We start from the raw sequence: 16005 nt of genomic DNA, 5'->3' as shown, positions 1-16005 counted from the left end.
AAAGACTGAGGATATGACGTCGGTCATGCGCATTTGTACCCTGACGTCCTGACGTCAGAATAATGCGCCTTGACCGACGTCAGCCTTATACTTTGGTATTCGGGCCGACTGGGACAGCGGACTACCCAAGTGTTAGGACTGCAGCAATGTGAGATGAAGAACATCCTGAATTCAAACAGTACTTTATCCCGCCCCAACCCCCTCCCCTCCAAGGACACACCATCTAGGGACTACAAAAGCTGCAATTTTCTTACACATTCATCCAAATCAGTGGCAAAAAACACCCAAAGGGAGCCTTCCTGGGAAGGAATTTTACAGACTACTTTTGCTCCAGAGGTCTGATAACAACGGGGTTTTACTTGTGCTTGGTGGAAGTACATAAATGAGGTACACAGACTAATAAGGATTTGTGTGACTCAGTGCCCAAAGACTGGAGCTCAATGAAACGACTCCTGTTCCAAACCTGATAAGGCATCAAAGCAAAGCCCTTAAGACCAAGACCTCTTATTTTCAACTAGCTTGCACAAAGACAAACAAGTGCCGGATGTCTAGGGCTTGAGTCATGATCCCTAGTATGAGCTCATCCTATGATTCCACCTACACAAAAGACTGACAAGTCCAACTGGGCTGAAAATGACACCCAAGCAGATCAGTACAAAGAATCCAAAATAACATGACAAAAGTAACTAAAGAAGCTGTTTCCCACAATTAGGCTGCATGGTAATGGAACCAAGCATACTGGAAGGGAGTGCTAGCAATCACTTCAGGATGCATTCCTTCAGACTAGAAGATGGGGGTACACCTCTCTCAGGCCTAAAAATTACACGAAAAACAGGATCAATTCTCAGTTAATTAGGAATGCTCCTCATCCCAGAGGGGCCAGTAAGGCTGGAAAAAACACAAACTTGCCTCTGGTGACAGGAATCCAAATCGTCCACAAAACAATTCAAGAAGCTCCAGAAATCAGACCCACATATTATGAGACAGGAATTTTCTGTTAAGCGTACAGTGTCACTTTTTGATAGGATCCACAGGACAAAGAAAACAAAAGCGTATTTTCTGGCTAAAGCATAAAGATGGCTGCAGAAGCATAAGTTCTGTAAAAACAGAAAGGATTAAGATCCAAACTATATGAATGTCAAAAACTACAGTCCGAAACAACAGCCATTACAAAACAAACACCCAATACCACTGTCTATGTCACAGAGGTCAAATGGTCATCCTTGGGAAATTTTGAAAAATTACATCTAACACTGGTGGAGAAAGAGCCTGCATTAGTGGTGCAGAGGGAAAAAAAACAGGACTACAGCTCAGGCAACCCAAGTTTGAGTAGTACTTCTGGCAGGTGGATTTCATAAGCAAGGAGGATGGGACGTGCCGATCCGAGAAGGGTAGCATCTCCCGTTGTTGAACTAATAACAGGGCCTCAGCTGCAGAACAGAGGCCCATCTTAATGAAAGGTGCCTGTGTCTGGAAGATGTGAAGGTGGCCATCAAAGCTGGTGATGGCAGTCAGAGTCTGTGCCAAAGAATGCGAGAGCGGACAAATGGGCATAGGTAACCCCTGCTATGATGCAAGTGCTCACAAACACAGCAAGGACGGGGTTAAGCCATAAAATATAAAGGCCTCCTTTTTCCATAAGGCCAGCACCTTCATCTCCCCACACTACAATCTCTGACTGAGGGGAAATGCTTGAGGACTGGCAGGCATAAAGGCAAAAATGATTTAAAAAAATAAACTCTGTTGGAAATGGAATCAGCTTTTGGCCTACCAAGGAAAATATGTAAATTAGCTCTTCAGTTCTAAATTACCAAAAATACATCAAGACTGACAGAAAATGCACAGACCAAGAGAGCATGCTAAGGTTACAAAAGTAAAATATTCTTATACGATTCTCCTTCACTATGACTTTTACAGATGCTTCAGACTTCTCTCTGCACATCACAATATTCAACTACAAAAAATTATTAATCTGCTGTCTAACTTGCTTAACAATTAAAGACTTACAGCAAAACTTCCAATAAGGTAAGCAGCATTGGCTTGTTTCTTCTGATCAGAACACGTGAAATGAACAATCTTCTTCTTTGTCTGTGAAAACAGCTGCAACACAATAAGTCCAATCAGAGCTCAAAACAATTTTAACCACTGGAACTGTACAAGCTGACTAAACCTGAAAATTTATACATATCATGAAATTATTCCTCAGACTACAGGAAAGGAACTCTGTTTATTCTCACATACAAAGTTTTGTCTCACTTTTTTTTAACTTCTTACTGTATATGGTGATGCATTCCCACGTTTTATAACCTGCCAGCAGATTACCCAAATGTAATGACTGCAACAGTGAAACACGAAGACCATCTATGTTGAGTGTGTTGCCTATTATTGCATTTTTGCCCAACCAGTTCTTTAAGGAACAAAACATAATTGATTTTCTAAATCTTTAGTCAAGCTTTTTAATACGGTGATTAAAATTCTACAACTATATTATAGTTTAGACCTTAACAATACCGATAAAATCTGACCACTAGACTTCAAACATTTCAATCAGCTGTTTCTGTAATCAGCTAACAAAGTACACAAAGAAACTACACTGAACATCTACTAACACTTCAGTTTTTACAACTTTCACTTGTCCTTAGCTCTGCTAAACAAAGTACGTGTCACATGTTAAAAAATATGACTTTGTGAATAAAAAATACTATGCAGTCAAAACTGTTTCAACTTCCTAGTCATTGCATTTTTTTACACAACTTTAAATTTGTATATTTAAAGACAATAGCACCTTAAATTGTAGGAATATTACTTATATGCAATGTAAACTGTAAGCCAAACACCAACTTCCAGGTAATCTCTATTTCCTTAGCAATTCTAACTTTATACACCATTATCAAGAACCAAACCACTCTTATCTATGCTACAACATATGCATTAATCCTTAATGCCAATCTGTACTGTACTCCATGAAATGTTATACTGCAGTCTACGTAACTAACAGACTGTTGGGCTAAGTAGCCATAAAACCTAAACTAAAAACCGTATGTACTCACCTTCACGTTTCATCTGTGCTGTCCATTTTCATTCTTCCTAAACAACTGGGTTCAGATCTGACTCATCTGTTATTTTACAGCTCATGACCACTAGAAAATTCATAAGCTCCCCCCCTTCCCCATAATGCTCTATCCCCTAACATACCTCAGATCTTGTTTACTGGCTTACAGTATCAAAAGAATATTAGCACCTCGGTAATAGAAACAGATATCTGGAGTTCACCATGAGGAACAGTGGTTGCCTAAAGTCTTACTCTTCCAGAAGTCATTAGTTCAAAGGTAGAGAGTTGGTGGTAGGGGGAGTTGAAGAATGAAAATGGGCAACACAGATGGAACGTTATGTTGAGTACATAACTTACTTATATAATGTCTATTTTCATTCATTCCTCAACAACTGGGATAAAGTCCCCAGCTACCTGAAATCCCAGGAAGACTCTAAAGAATGATATTCCTGAGTACAATTGAGCCAAAGACTGCTCTTCCTCTTAAGACCAGAACCAATTTGTAATGAGTAATAAACGTATGAGGATTAGCCCAAGTAACAGGCACACATATATTGCCCATGAAAGCCCTGGATAAAAATACAGATGATGTTGCTATGGACCTGGTTGAATGGGCTACTCAAAGGTTTTGATAAGGAAAGGCCCATAAACAAAGGATGTACAGTCAAGCCAGCCATCTGGCTAAGGTTACTTTTGTACCTAGCTTGCATAATTTGGAATCCACAAAGGAGACAAATAATTTATCTGTTTTTCTGAAGTCTTTCGTTTTAAGTAAAAACATAACTGACTATGAACACCCAGTAAATTAAACACATGCACATCTTTGTTTGTAAAATTTGGAAAGAAAACTGGCAGATTAATAGATTGCTTGATACTGAACTCTGACACCACCAAGGAAGGAAGGAAGGGCTGATTTGTAAAGCTACCCCTACATCCCCAATGAAATATTAAGTAAGGCGGTTTAGAGGAAAATGCCTGTAGTTCTGACAGACATCTAGCAAAAGTGATGGCTACCAAAAATATAGTTTTCCAGGTCAAAAACTTAAGTTCGTATTTTGCTGCTGGTTCAAAAGGGGAGTGAATTAAGGCCTGTAATACTAAATTTAAGTTCAACGGCAGAAATGGATCTTATAAAAAGTTCTCACAAGAAGGGTACCTTTCAAAAAGGCCTTACAGAGTTTTGATGAAACCAAGGAGTCTTCAATCCCTACTGAAAAATTAATTATGATACACTTTGCAACAGTAAATACTCTTAACAACTTTAAGCAACTTAAGGGCAGTTACTAATAAAATAACTTGTTTATATAACAGATGACACACTATGTTACAGCTTTTAATGTACAAGGTTTGCTTTTCAATACAGATGCATCTAATTCTCCATCTACTGTGGAACAGATGTGTTTCTACAAAATACCAGCACTAACACCATTTAGTTGTACAGTCTTTCTATACAGTTCTTCTCACGAAGCCTGGATCCATCTGTCACTTAGGTATTTGCTTGATGTTATGCAATCTGATAAGTTGATTTTTGTTCTGTTTCATGACAAATTACTCGGAGACTTTTAAGACGTGGGGGAGTTGTCCTAGTCTCCGGTCGTCCTTGCAGCTGTACTAGTCAGGAATTAGGGAATCATCCACATCAGCTGTACTAGTCAAGGAACTATTTACACAGTATAGATGCCAAACATACAACTGTTTTATATTTTTCCATTTTTCAACTTGTTTTCAACTAAAAGTTTTAACCCATAGATGTGTGTGTGTGTGTGTGTGTGTGTGTGTGTGTGTGTGTGTGTGTGTGTGTGTGTGTGTGTATATATATATATATATATATATATATATATGAAAATGTGCGTGCGTGTATGTATATATACATAAATGTGTGTGTGTGTGGGGGGTACATACATGTGTGTGTGTATACATATGTATATATATATATATATATATTTATATACACACACACATATATATATATATATATATATATACACACACACAAACAAAATAATACATGCATTATTTTAAGTGTTTACATGTATACTTATGTGAAAATTAGAGATGGCAGCTAGCTGAACTCTAACAGTTGGGGAGCTGACCTCTTACTTGAAAACTGTTGCTAAAAATTCAGGGGCACTATGCACTGGTGCTGAAAAAGGATCAATACATTTTTGCAGCGCCCAAAAAACAAATATTTTCTGTTACTTCTGCAACATTTTCTCGTGGAACCTTCGTGGGGAAAACAAAAGTATGTGACAAACAAGGAAAGGCAGTGTATGCTGTCTGGCTATCAATGGACATGGAAAAAACATGTTAGTTTTAGGTTTGAGATATCCAGGTGAATAATGTTTGTCGGGTGAGACAGGTCTGGAATTGGATCCAGAATCTAAGGAAGGGTACACTAGAGGAGGCCAAAGAAAGGGTAACCAAATTTCTTGAGACCATTAAGCTGCAACAAGGATGACTTTGCTCTTAAACAGGGATGCTTTCTGTAGAAATTTGGGGATTAAGGAGGGGTTGGAGGATACGCATAGAGGAAATCGGGGGGCCAATAATGTATTACAGCATCTCTCTGGGATTCCCATGGTGGGGGAAATACGGGCAAAGAACCTGCTGCAATTGTTGTTTAAGGGAAATGCAAAAAGATCGCAAAATGGCTGGCCTTACTGGCGAAAAATAGTTGCCACCACTTTCTTGTTGAGAGACCACTTGTGAGGTATTAGAATGGACTTGCTCAGCTTGTCCACTATCATGTCGGATTTCCCCAGAATGCAAGTTGCTGTCAGAAATTGTATGGATGAGATTTCCCACTGCCAAATTCTGGCAGCTTCGTGACACAAGGGCTAACATCTGGTTCCTCCTTGTTTGTTGATGCACCAAACCACAAACAAATTGTCTAACTGCAATTGTCCCGAAAGGGAGATAGTCTTGGAAACTTTGCAATGTTAAGAGCACTGCTCTCATTTCCAGGACACTGAAATGCATATTGGCTTCTTCGGGGGGGGGGGGCACATGCCTTCTACTGTTTTCCCAGGAAGTGTGCCACCATCCCAATATGGGTCCCCATATGTGGTCATTATGGCCTTGGGTTGTGGAAGTATGAAGGGACGGCCTTTTAAAACCTAATCTAAGCAGATCCACCACCAAATGCATCTCTTGCATGCTTGTGTAATTCTTATCTGAGTGGACATATGCAGATGAAGAATGAACCACTGAATCACTAACATCCACTTTAGAATCCTCAAACAAAATCTTGCTAGTGGAACTAGAAAGTACAGTTTTGTACCTACCATAAATATAGATGTTCGAGTGCTAATACAGCTGCAGTCATAACAGATGGGTTTTCCTGCCGTTAGACGGGTCCTCGGTCGGCCGAATTCCAAAGTTTAGGTCCGGCATCGGTTGTCGTCGCTTCCTCCCTGACGTCAGTGCGACAGGGGTATAAAAGAACCAGCCGACGCCATTTTCTTCAGTTTTTCTTGCCCCAGATGTCAGGTGCCCCCAGAAGGAAGGCAATACATAAATTTATGTAATAATGCAATGCAATATAATCAAAAAACACTAGTTGCAAGCAAATACACCATAAATGAATACCCCAATCAGGTTGTATGAGGAGGTGTTAGCCATTAGGCCTGTCCCAAGAGGGGAAGGAGGGAGGGAAACTTTTAGTTATGTACTCACCATAACTTCAGATGTTTGGGATCCATCTCGCCTACATTCTGACTGATGGGTTCGGAGCTGATCCCTCGGCTCCGACTCGGCACGCTTATGCCAAAGAGCGAAGTCTCTCATTGGCTGAGCTTACTATATCCCAGGATGCACCACTACCAATCCCCCAGATCTAGTTTGTCCGCATACATGCACACACGCACGCACTGCTTATACAACATCGACAGATGATACAAGATAAAAATAGTAGAACTCAAACCGTTCCATCTCTTCTGATCTCCAGGGCAGGGGGAAGGAGGGTGAGTATTAGGAATGTAGGCGAGATGTATCCCAAACATCTGAAGTTATGGTGAGTACATAACTAAAAGATGTTATGTGATCCTATCTCGCCTACATTCTGACTGATGGGACAGCGTCCCTAGCACCTGAATCCTGGGTGGCTCACTGGAAAACACTCCTGAGTACCGTGGAACCAAATGATGCTCGCCCTTTAGATGCCACATCCAATTTATAGTGGGAAATGAAAGTGTGCGGGTTGGACCAAGTAGTCGCAGCACAAATCTCAGAAATAGCGAGCTTGGAATGAAACGCAATAGAGGAAGCCATAGCTCTGTTAGAGTGAGCTTTGATAGATGATGTAAGTTGCTTATTTGAAGAGGAATAAGCCTGAGTTATGCAATCTCTAATCCATTTGGAAATAGTAGCTTTAGTGATGGTTTTACCCAATTTATTATCTGAAAAGGACACAAACAATTGGTCTGTTTTTCGAATTTGTTGAGTCCTGTCTAGATAGAAGCGCAATTGCCTGTGAACATCCAATTTATGCAAGGTGTATTCCGCTTCATTTGAAAATTTTGGAAAGAAAACTGGTAGCTCTAGAGATTGTTGGAGACAGAGACTAGAACAAACTTTTGGAACAAAAGATGGATTAGGCCTAAGTGATACTCTATCCTTGTGAAAAATCAAATGCGGTGGTTTGATAGATAGGGCTTGAAGTTCAAACTCTTCTTGCAGAGGTAATTGCAACTAAGAAGGCAGTTTTCCAAGACAGATATTTCAACTCACATGTAGCAGCCGGTTCAAAAGGGAACGATGTTAAGGCACGTACCAAATCAAGATCCCACGGAGGCGCAGGATGAAAAACTGGGGGTCTTAAAAGCACAGCACCTTTCATGAAAGTTTTACATAATCTGCTGCTCATCAACGGTGGGTCTATGGATTCGTGAAATTTGGAGATAGCTGCTAGTTGGACTTTAATAGTAGAGACTGAAGATCCTTGATTAAACAAGGATGTTAAAAATTTCAAGACCTCTGGTATCGGGGCAGTAATAGGGTCTAAGACTCTGAGTTGAGCCCAGATAGCAAACCTCTTCCACTTACTGAGATACAATTTCTTAGTGGTGGGTTTGTGGGCTGAAGATAAAATGTGAATAACTTCCGGGTCTAAGGTGTGATTTCTGACTAAGGTCGGAAGTGGAGGAGCCAAGCTGTTAATTTCAAAGTGTGAAGGGACTGGTGCTGTCGTCCCGACTGATGAATCAGCAGGTCCGGAGTTAGATCCAAAAACCAAAGGACCGTCCAGAGCATATTTCTTTAGGTAGGGGAACCATACCTGACGAGGCCAGTACGGAGCAATTAGAATCATTGAGGACCCCAATTGGGAAGCTTTCTGGATGACTTTGGGGAGGAGTGGAACCGGAGGAAAAGCATAAAGTAGTCCTGTTGGCCAAGGTTGGACTAGAGCATCCATAGCTGCCTCCCCCTGACGCGGAGTCAAGGAAAAGAACCTTTTGCACTTTGTGTTTTGTGGTGTTGCAAACAGGTCGCAGCACGGGGTCCCCCATCTTTTGAAAACCTGAGCTGCTACTGTTCAGCTCAGGGACCACTCGTGAGGAGAGAGAATCGTCCTGCTTAATCTGTCTGCCAATACATTGGATTTTCCTGGAATGTGGGTCGCTACCAGGAAGCGGTTGGTAGCTACTGCCCATTCCCACACCCTCATGGCCTCTCTGCAAAGGGGGTAAGATCTGGTCCCTCCTTGTTTGTTTAGATACCAGACCACCGACATGTTGTCTGTGTGGATAGCGATAATGCCTTGAGGGAGAAACTTGTGGAGGGCTTGTAGGGACAGAAGTACAGCCCTCATTTCCAATACATTGATATGGAGAAAAGTTTCAACTGGAAGCCAAGAACCCTGAACTAACCTGCCCAGACAATGCCCCCCCCACCCCGTCTGGGAGGCATCCGTTGTCAAGGTGGCCACCGGAGGGGGTATAACAAAAGGTCTTCCCTGATTCAGATTGGATGGCTGAAGCCACCAGTGGAGGTCCCGTTTGCACGTTTCTGTAATCAGTATGAGATGATTGAGGGGGAGATCCTGAAAAGACCATTGTGTCGATAACAGCCACTGAAGAATCCTCATGTGCAATCTTGCCAGCGGAACTAGGAGAACCGTGGCAGACATTGAACCTAAAAGTTGCAGGACCAACCTGGCTGGGGCTTTGGATCTTGGAAGCAGGGCTCGGACTTGACCTTGTAATGTTTGAATCCTTTCGGTAGGAAGGAAGATGCGCATCAATTTTGAGTCTATCTCTGCTCCTATGAATCTTATGCGCTGAGAGGGCAGCAAGACAGACTTTGACCAATTGAATGTAATTCCCAGGAAGCAGCCAGGAGATGGTGGCTTGTAGGTTGTCTAGTAGTAGATGCCTGGTGGTGGCAGTCAGGAGCCAGTCGTCCAGATAGGGAAACACTTGGAATCCGAGACTCCTCAGGTGAGCAGTCACTACTGCCAAACACTTGGTGAACACCCTGGGGGCTGTGGTGAGACCAAAGGGCAGTGCACAAAATTGGAAATGACTGTCTCCCAGGCTGAAGCGCAGATACCTCCTGGACGCCTGATGTAGCGGTATGTGATAATAGGCCCTTGAGATCTAGGGGGCACACCCAAACATCCTTCCCCAAAAAGGGGAGAATGGATTGAAAGGTGACCATTCGAATTTGGACTTCATGACGGACTGGTTTAGTTTGCTGAGATCCAATATGGGTCTCAGGTCCCCTGTCTTTGGCACTAAAAGAACCTTGAGTAATTTCGGATCCGATCTGGTCTGTGGGGACCGGTTGGATGACTCCTTTTTCTAGCAGCTTTGAAGCTTCTGCGGCTGCAATTTCCCTTTGACTGGGTGGTGGGTCCGGGATTTTTGGACGGTGGGCGTGAGTGTGTGAAGGGAATGGTGTAACCTCCGGCAATAATCCGAAGCACGCATCTGTCCTGAGTAATAGACACCCAGGCTTTTAGGTGCTTGGCAAACAGCACCCGACTGGCTCGAGCAGCACAGCCAGGCAATCCCTCATGAAGTGTGGGAGGCTGAAGAGCCACGAAAGGACTCGCGGTCTCCAGTGTTGCGGGCCCTCTGCCGCCTCTGGGACGGCGTCTCCCAGAAAAATTTCCCGTCCTCTGCCTCTGGAAGGGAATCTTCCTGCTGTTGAGGAAAGAACTTGTGATTTATGGAACCACATCTTCCCTCCTCTTTAGCCTTGGGATAAGGCCGAAGGGAGTGGAATAACGCAGCCACGGCAGATAAAGTTTTTCCCTCTTGCTCACAGCGGTAAGAGTGTCTTTACCTTGGGTCCAAACAAAGAGGACCCATCAAAGGGAGCGTCGGAAGGAAGACTTGAAGGCCTCCGCGAAATGACACAACGGAGCCAGGCTTGTCTCCGAGAGCCACGCCTGTGCCTGCCGCTTGCCCGCCTTGCCGCATATGAAATGAGCCTCATGGACGAGTTAGAAATCGAGGTAAGGATAGCCAACTGAGAGCTAACCGACTGGGCTAGCTGCTCAGGTAGGTTACCTGAGAGGGAGTCTGACAGCTCCTTGACCAGATCCCTCTGTAGTCTGGTGAAATGTGCCAAATAATTCAGGGACCTTAGAGTAAAGGCCGCTGAAGTCAGGGTGCGCTTCCCGTACCGGTCCATGCTCCTAGACTCATTAGGAGGATGGACGGACGTTGAAGCCTCTGCCACGTCCTGCTGTGTAGCAGATGCCACCACCATGGCATCTACAGCCACGCCTTTCGTCAAGAACTCCTTCTCGGGTGGGGCAGACAAAAATTTGTTAGGGTGAGAAGGCACTGGTTCCACAGTATCTGGATGTTCCCACGCCCTCCGACAAACCAAATCCAGGAGCTCGTCGAAGGGCAGAGACACCCAGGAGGCAGAGGGCTGAGCCCCAAAGGCCTTGAGAAGCACTGACTCATCAGCGGAGGGGGGTTTGGAAATCCAGCCGCTTCGTTGCTTAAGGATCTCTAGAATGTCTGCAAATGAGACATCATCCGAGGACGACTTTGGGGACCCCTCCGCATCACCAAGATCAGTGTCCGATGTAAGAGACTCGGGGGAGTCCACATGCTTCCTCTTGCACGATCTCTTCCTTGGGGGCTCCTCCGAAGACAACTCCGAAGAACCCTCAGGAGGAGGGGAACCCCCAGTGGGGGTAACCTCAGGCCCGGGCTCCGCTGCCTAGAGACAGGGGAACTGCCAAAGACCCAGTCTCCATGCCCAGGAAGGTGCCGGTAAAGCCAGAGATGGCCAAGAAGACTTGGCCAAGGCACTCCTCATAGCTCTGAAAGCCGGACCCCAGAATCCTGGGAGTGTCCGGTCCCGAGCCATGATAGCAGACGGAAGTCCCGCAGCGAAGCACCGAGAGGAGGCTCGAACCGACAGCATTGGTCCCAAACGTCACCCCGGGTCCAGCTGAAGAAGTCCGCGTGCTAAACTCAGACCCGAAGGCCGGGGTTGGAGTAAGGGTCAGAGCCGACCCTAGGATCTCTACTGGCTCCATCAGCACCTGCTCCGATGGAGCCGAAGCGGTCGGAGGAGGAATGGCAATGGAGTGGGCTATCGGCTCCGAAACCAATTGGGTCGGAGCCGAAACAAATTTTTGAAAGACTGGGGACTGGAACAGTCTTTGGAGCACCCTGTCTATGTCCGAATCTGACATCCTTGATGACCTGGAAGAGACCGAACGGGTCCGAGTAGGTCTCTCCAACGGCTCCACGGGACTAAGGGACCGGCTCCGAGGCGACTCGATAACTATCGGCGCCGAGGGAGTGTCCAACCCAATTTCCATCGGCGCCGAAGAGGACTTCGGCGCCGAGGAGGAAGTGTCTGAGCAGACAACCTTCATCGGCTCCGAGATCAGTGGAGCCGATGAAGCTGACCCGCCTCTCGATGCCCCAGCCATCGGCTCAGAGACCAGAGGAGTCGAGACTAGAGGCATCGAGGCAGACTGTTCCACCCTCGGCTCCGAAGTCCGTGGAGCCGAAGGAGAAGCCTGCCTATGTCTTTTGGCGGTCGGGTCCGACGGACTGGTCGGAGCAGACGCCCTTTTCTTTTTAGCAGGAGAAGGAGAGGATGCTAAAGCTTCTTCAAAAGAGGGTTTGATAAGGCCTTTCAAAATAAGTTTATTTTTCCTCTCTTGGAGGACCCTCGAGGAAAACGCGTGACACGCTGCAGGACTCCTGCAAATGTTTGGCGCCCTAACAATATACACAGAGAGAGTGGTCGTCTGTGATCGACATCTTAAAACTGCACTTAGTGCACTTTTTAAATCCTGAAGGCCTAGGAGCCTGTGACATTATGGCAATCCAAACACAGAAAACTAGCCAAGAAGAAACACAAGAAACACACTGACTAACACTATAGAATTTTCCTTGCTCTCTCTTCTTCTTTACTTTCCTGTCCTTTTAATGAGGACTAACACAACACCAAAAGAAGTAGATCCAATAACCTTAAAAATAACAGGAATTAGCCAACAACGAACTGACAGGGGAAGGTCCTTCAACTCCGATGGGACCTCTAGTCTGTCAAAACACAGTCACTACACAATATTTTACCAAGGGAAATACTCATTCAAGCACAAAAACCACTAGATAGCTGTTAAAACAGCTTTTTGTTGAATTTTAAAGAAAATCCTGACAGAAAAGTTAGTGAAAAACACTACTTAGCTCAGCTAAGCTCGAGACCACGTCTTCGCTTGTTAGCGGCAAACGAGATCTGGGGGATTGGTAGTGGTGCATCCTGGGATATAGTAAGCTCAGCCAATGAGAGACTTCGCTCTTTGGCATAAGCGTGCCGAGTCGGAGCCGAGGGATCGGCTCTGAACCCATCAGTCAGAATGTAGGCGAGATAGGATCACATAACATCCTGGACTGCAGCTGCATTACCACTCGAACATCTACATTTATGGTAGGTACAAAACTGTACTATGTTCATCGTGCATACATCTGCAGTCTTAACAGATGGGTAGAATCCCAAAGCTAAAAAAGGGGTGGTAGGCACTAGATGGAACTAGGAGGAGCCAGGATGCCCTGCAAGACTGCAGTGGCAAAGCCTGCTCTAGATTTGGAGTATAATGGTAGGTGATAGTGCTTGGAGAAGGTATGCACAGAACTCCAAGTTGCTGCTTCCAAAATATCTTTGGTAGGAACCCCCCTGAGGAAAGCTGCAGAGGTAGCTGTGGCCCTTGTGGAGTGAGATCTGATGCCTGCAGGTACAGTTTTACCATGAAAAGAGTAACAAAAGCATATGCAGTGGGCTATCCATTTTGAGATTGTCTGTTTGGAAATTGGCTTCCCTTGAGCTCCTGTAGCATAGGACACAAAGAGTTGCTCTGATTTTCTGAAAGGCTTTGTGCTGTCCAAATAATAACGCCGCTGTCTGTGGATGTCCAAGGAATGTAGTAGTCTCTCCCCTTTGTTTTGAGGATTAGGGTAAAAGGTAGGTAAGTGGATAGCCTGATTCAAAGCTACCCTGGATACTACCTTTGGCATACAGTACGGATTGGTTCGTAAGGAAACTCTGTCCTGATGGAACATGATGAAAGGCTGCACAGCCATGAGGACTTGTAGTTCCGATACCCTGCGAGCTGAGGCGATAGCCAGAAGGAAGGCTGTTTTCCAGGACAAATATTGCAGTTCTGTTGAGGCAGCTGGCTCAAAAGGAGGCCAGGTCAGTTTTTCTAGAATGAAATTGAGGTCCCAAGAAGGTACTGGTTGTTTCCTTGGGGGTTTTATATTCTTAGCCCCTCTGAGGAACTGTCTTAATAGGGGATGAGAGAATAAAGGAGGATCAGTGTTGTATTCTGCAGAAATGGCCGAGGCATGGATTTTGATGGAGGAGAATGAAAGTCCACTGCTCAGCATCTCAGCTAGATACTGTAATATTTGAGGTAAATTCAGTATTCCAGGATTCTGACCCTTTTTCTCATTCCAGGCACAAAACCGTTTCCATTTTGCGGAGTAAGCTTTTCTAGTAGAAGGCCTTCTGGCCTCCAAAATGACATCCTGCACCTCCTTGGAGAGTAGGGTCTGTTGTGAAGTTGAGGAATCTTCCATGCGGCCAGATTGAGTGTTTTCAGCTGACTGTGAAGAGTTTTGAAGTTGTGCTGAGTCCGAAGAGGCATTAGAGGTAGGATCCATGGTGGGGAATGTGTCAGGCTCCTCAGGAGTGGGTACCAGTGTTGTCTTGGCCAGTCTGGAGCAATGAGAATCATATTTGGTCTGTCTGCTCTGGTTTTTAATAGAACTTTGGGCAGCAGAGGAAGAGGTGGAAAGGCATAAACTGTCATTGTTGTCCAACTGAAAGAGAGTGCATCCACTCTCCAGGCCTGTGGATGAAAGATCCTTGAGCTGAATTTTGCCAATTGGTGATTTCTGTGGGAGGCAAAGAGATCTATGTCTGGCCTTCCCCATGCTTGAATTATCTCTGTAAAAACTTGAGGATGCAACTTCCATTCGTGTGGATCTGTCATATTTCTGCTTAGGTTGTCTGCCAGCGTGTTTTCCTTGCCTGGCAAGTACTGTGCTTGAAGTTCAATTTGTAATTCCAGAGCCATGTTCCAAAGAGACATGGCCAGCCTGCATAGGGGGTATGAATGGGTTCCTCCCTGTTTGTTTATGTACCACATTACTGTGGTGTTGTCTGTCCTTATCAATAGCTGACCTGGATGCAGAAGGTTTTTGAAAGCTATAATAGCATTTATTACTGCTAGCATTTCCTTTTGATTGATGTGTAGGTGCTTTTCTTTTTGGGACCATTTGCCCTGAATGCACCGATCTGTCATGTGCGCCCCCCCAGGCGTAGTCCAAGGCGTCTGTTGTGATGACTTGATTTGCTTGAGGCTTGCAGAATGGGAGACCTGTGTTTCTTTGGCATGCTTGAGCCCACCCCAGAAATTCCTTTTGAAGACATGGAATCAGTGGTATTATTGTTTCCAAACGGTGGCTGTGTTGAGACCATATATTTTTCAGGTACCATTGAAGTTTCCTCATATGCAGCTTTGCACATGGGATTAGTAGGATGCAAGATGCCATGAATCCCAGAGCCTGCAGGATTTTCCTTGCAGTCAGCCTGGTGAAATTTGCTAGTTTTCTGAAGTATTGAGTTAGTTGCCCCTGTTTTTCTCTAGCGTGAGGTAGGCCATCTGGGTGTTTGTGTCCAAGTTGGCACCCAGGAAAATTATTGTTTGAGAGGGTATTAGCCTTGATTTCTTTTTGTTGACTGTGTATCCCAGAGAATTCAACAACATTATTACAAAAGCCAGATGTTTCAGAAGTATGTGCTTGCTGTCTGCTTGGATCAGGCAGTCGTCCAAATATGGGTATATTTGTATCCCTTGAAGTCTGCAGTAGGCAATTACTGATGCCGGGCATTTCGTGAATACTCTGGGCGCAGTAGATAAGCCAAAGGGCAATGCAGTAAATTGATAATGGGTTGAACCTGCAAGAAATCTGAGGTATCTTCTGTAATCTTGTCTGATTGGGACATGCAGGTATGCCTCCTTGAGGTACAATGTTATCAGCCAAGACTCCTTGCCCAGCATGGGAAGAAGCTGCTGTAATGTGAGCATCTTGAATTTTGGCACGAGTAAAAATGTGTTTAGGATGGATAGGTCCAAAATAGGTCTCCAATCTTTTCCCTTCCTTGGTGCCAGGAATAGTCTGGAGTAAAAACCTTGACCTTGTTCTTGTGTAGGTACCTCTTGAATAGCTTTCATGTCCATGAGATCTGAAATTTGTTTTTGTGCCTCTGCCCTTTGATTGTGTGGCAGGTTTGGCATGCCTCTCATTTTTGGAAGGGTGTGAAAATGGAATCTGTAGCCTCTGTCTATAATGTCCAGGATCCATTTGTCTTTTGTGACAATATGCCAATTTTTTGAAAATGCCAGTTTTCCGCCTAAAGGTGCTGCCATTTGAGCCTTGCTTGGCATGAAAAGGGGAAAGTCATTGGGT

The 16005-nt window shown here is 44.6% G+C and overlaps 1 protein-coding gene across 6 annotated transcripts in view; it reads right to left on the bottom strand.

The window, feature by feature from the left end:
- The window catches only part of CDC14B (cell division cycle 14B), a 2772169-nt gene that overhangs the window by 2082158 nt on the left and 674006 nt on the right, over positions 1-16005 (bottom strand). For all 6 annotated transcript variants that reach the window (XM_044059784.1, XM_044059788.1, XM_044059789.1 and 3 more), the window contains one exon: positions 2008-2100. In XM_044059784.1, the coding sequence (XP_043915719.1) occupies positions 2008-2100 (93 nt within the window). The remainder of the gene's footprint in view (positions 1-2007; positions 2101-16005) is intronic.

The sequence above is a fragment of the Protopterus annectens genome, chromosome 17.part0, assembly GCF_019279795.1.
Source record: "Protopterus annectens isolate FY-2018-M chromosome 17.part0, PAN1.0, whole genome shotgun sequence".
Lineage (NCBI taxonomy): Eukaryota > Metazoa > Chordata > Ceratodontiformes > Protopteridae > Protopterus > Protopterus annectens.
Note: the sequence above shows the minus strand (reverse complement) of the source record. Positions and strands in the feature narration are given on the sequence as shown.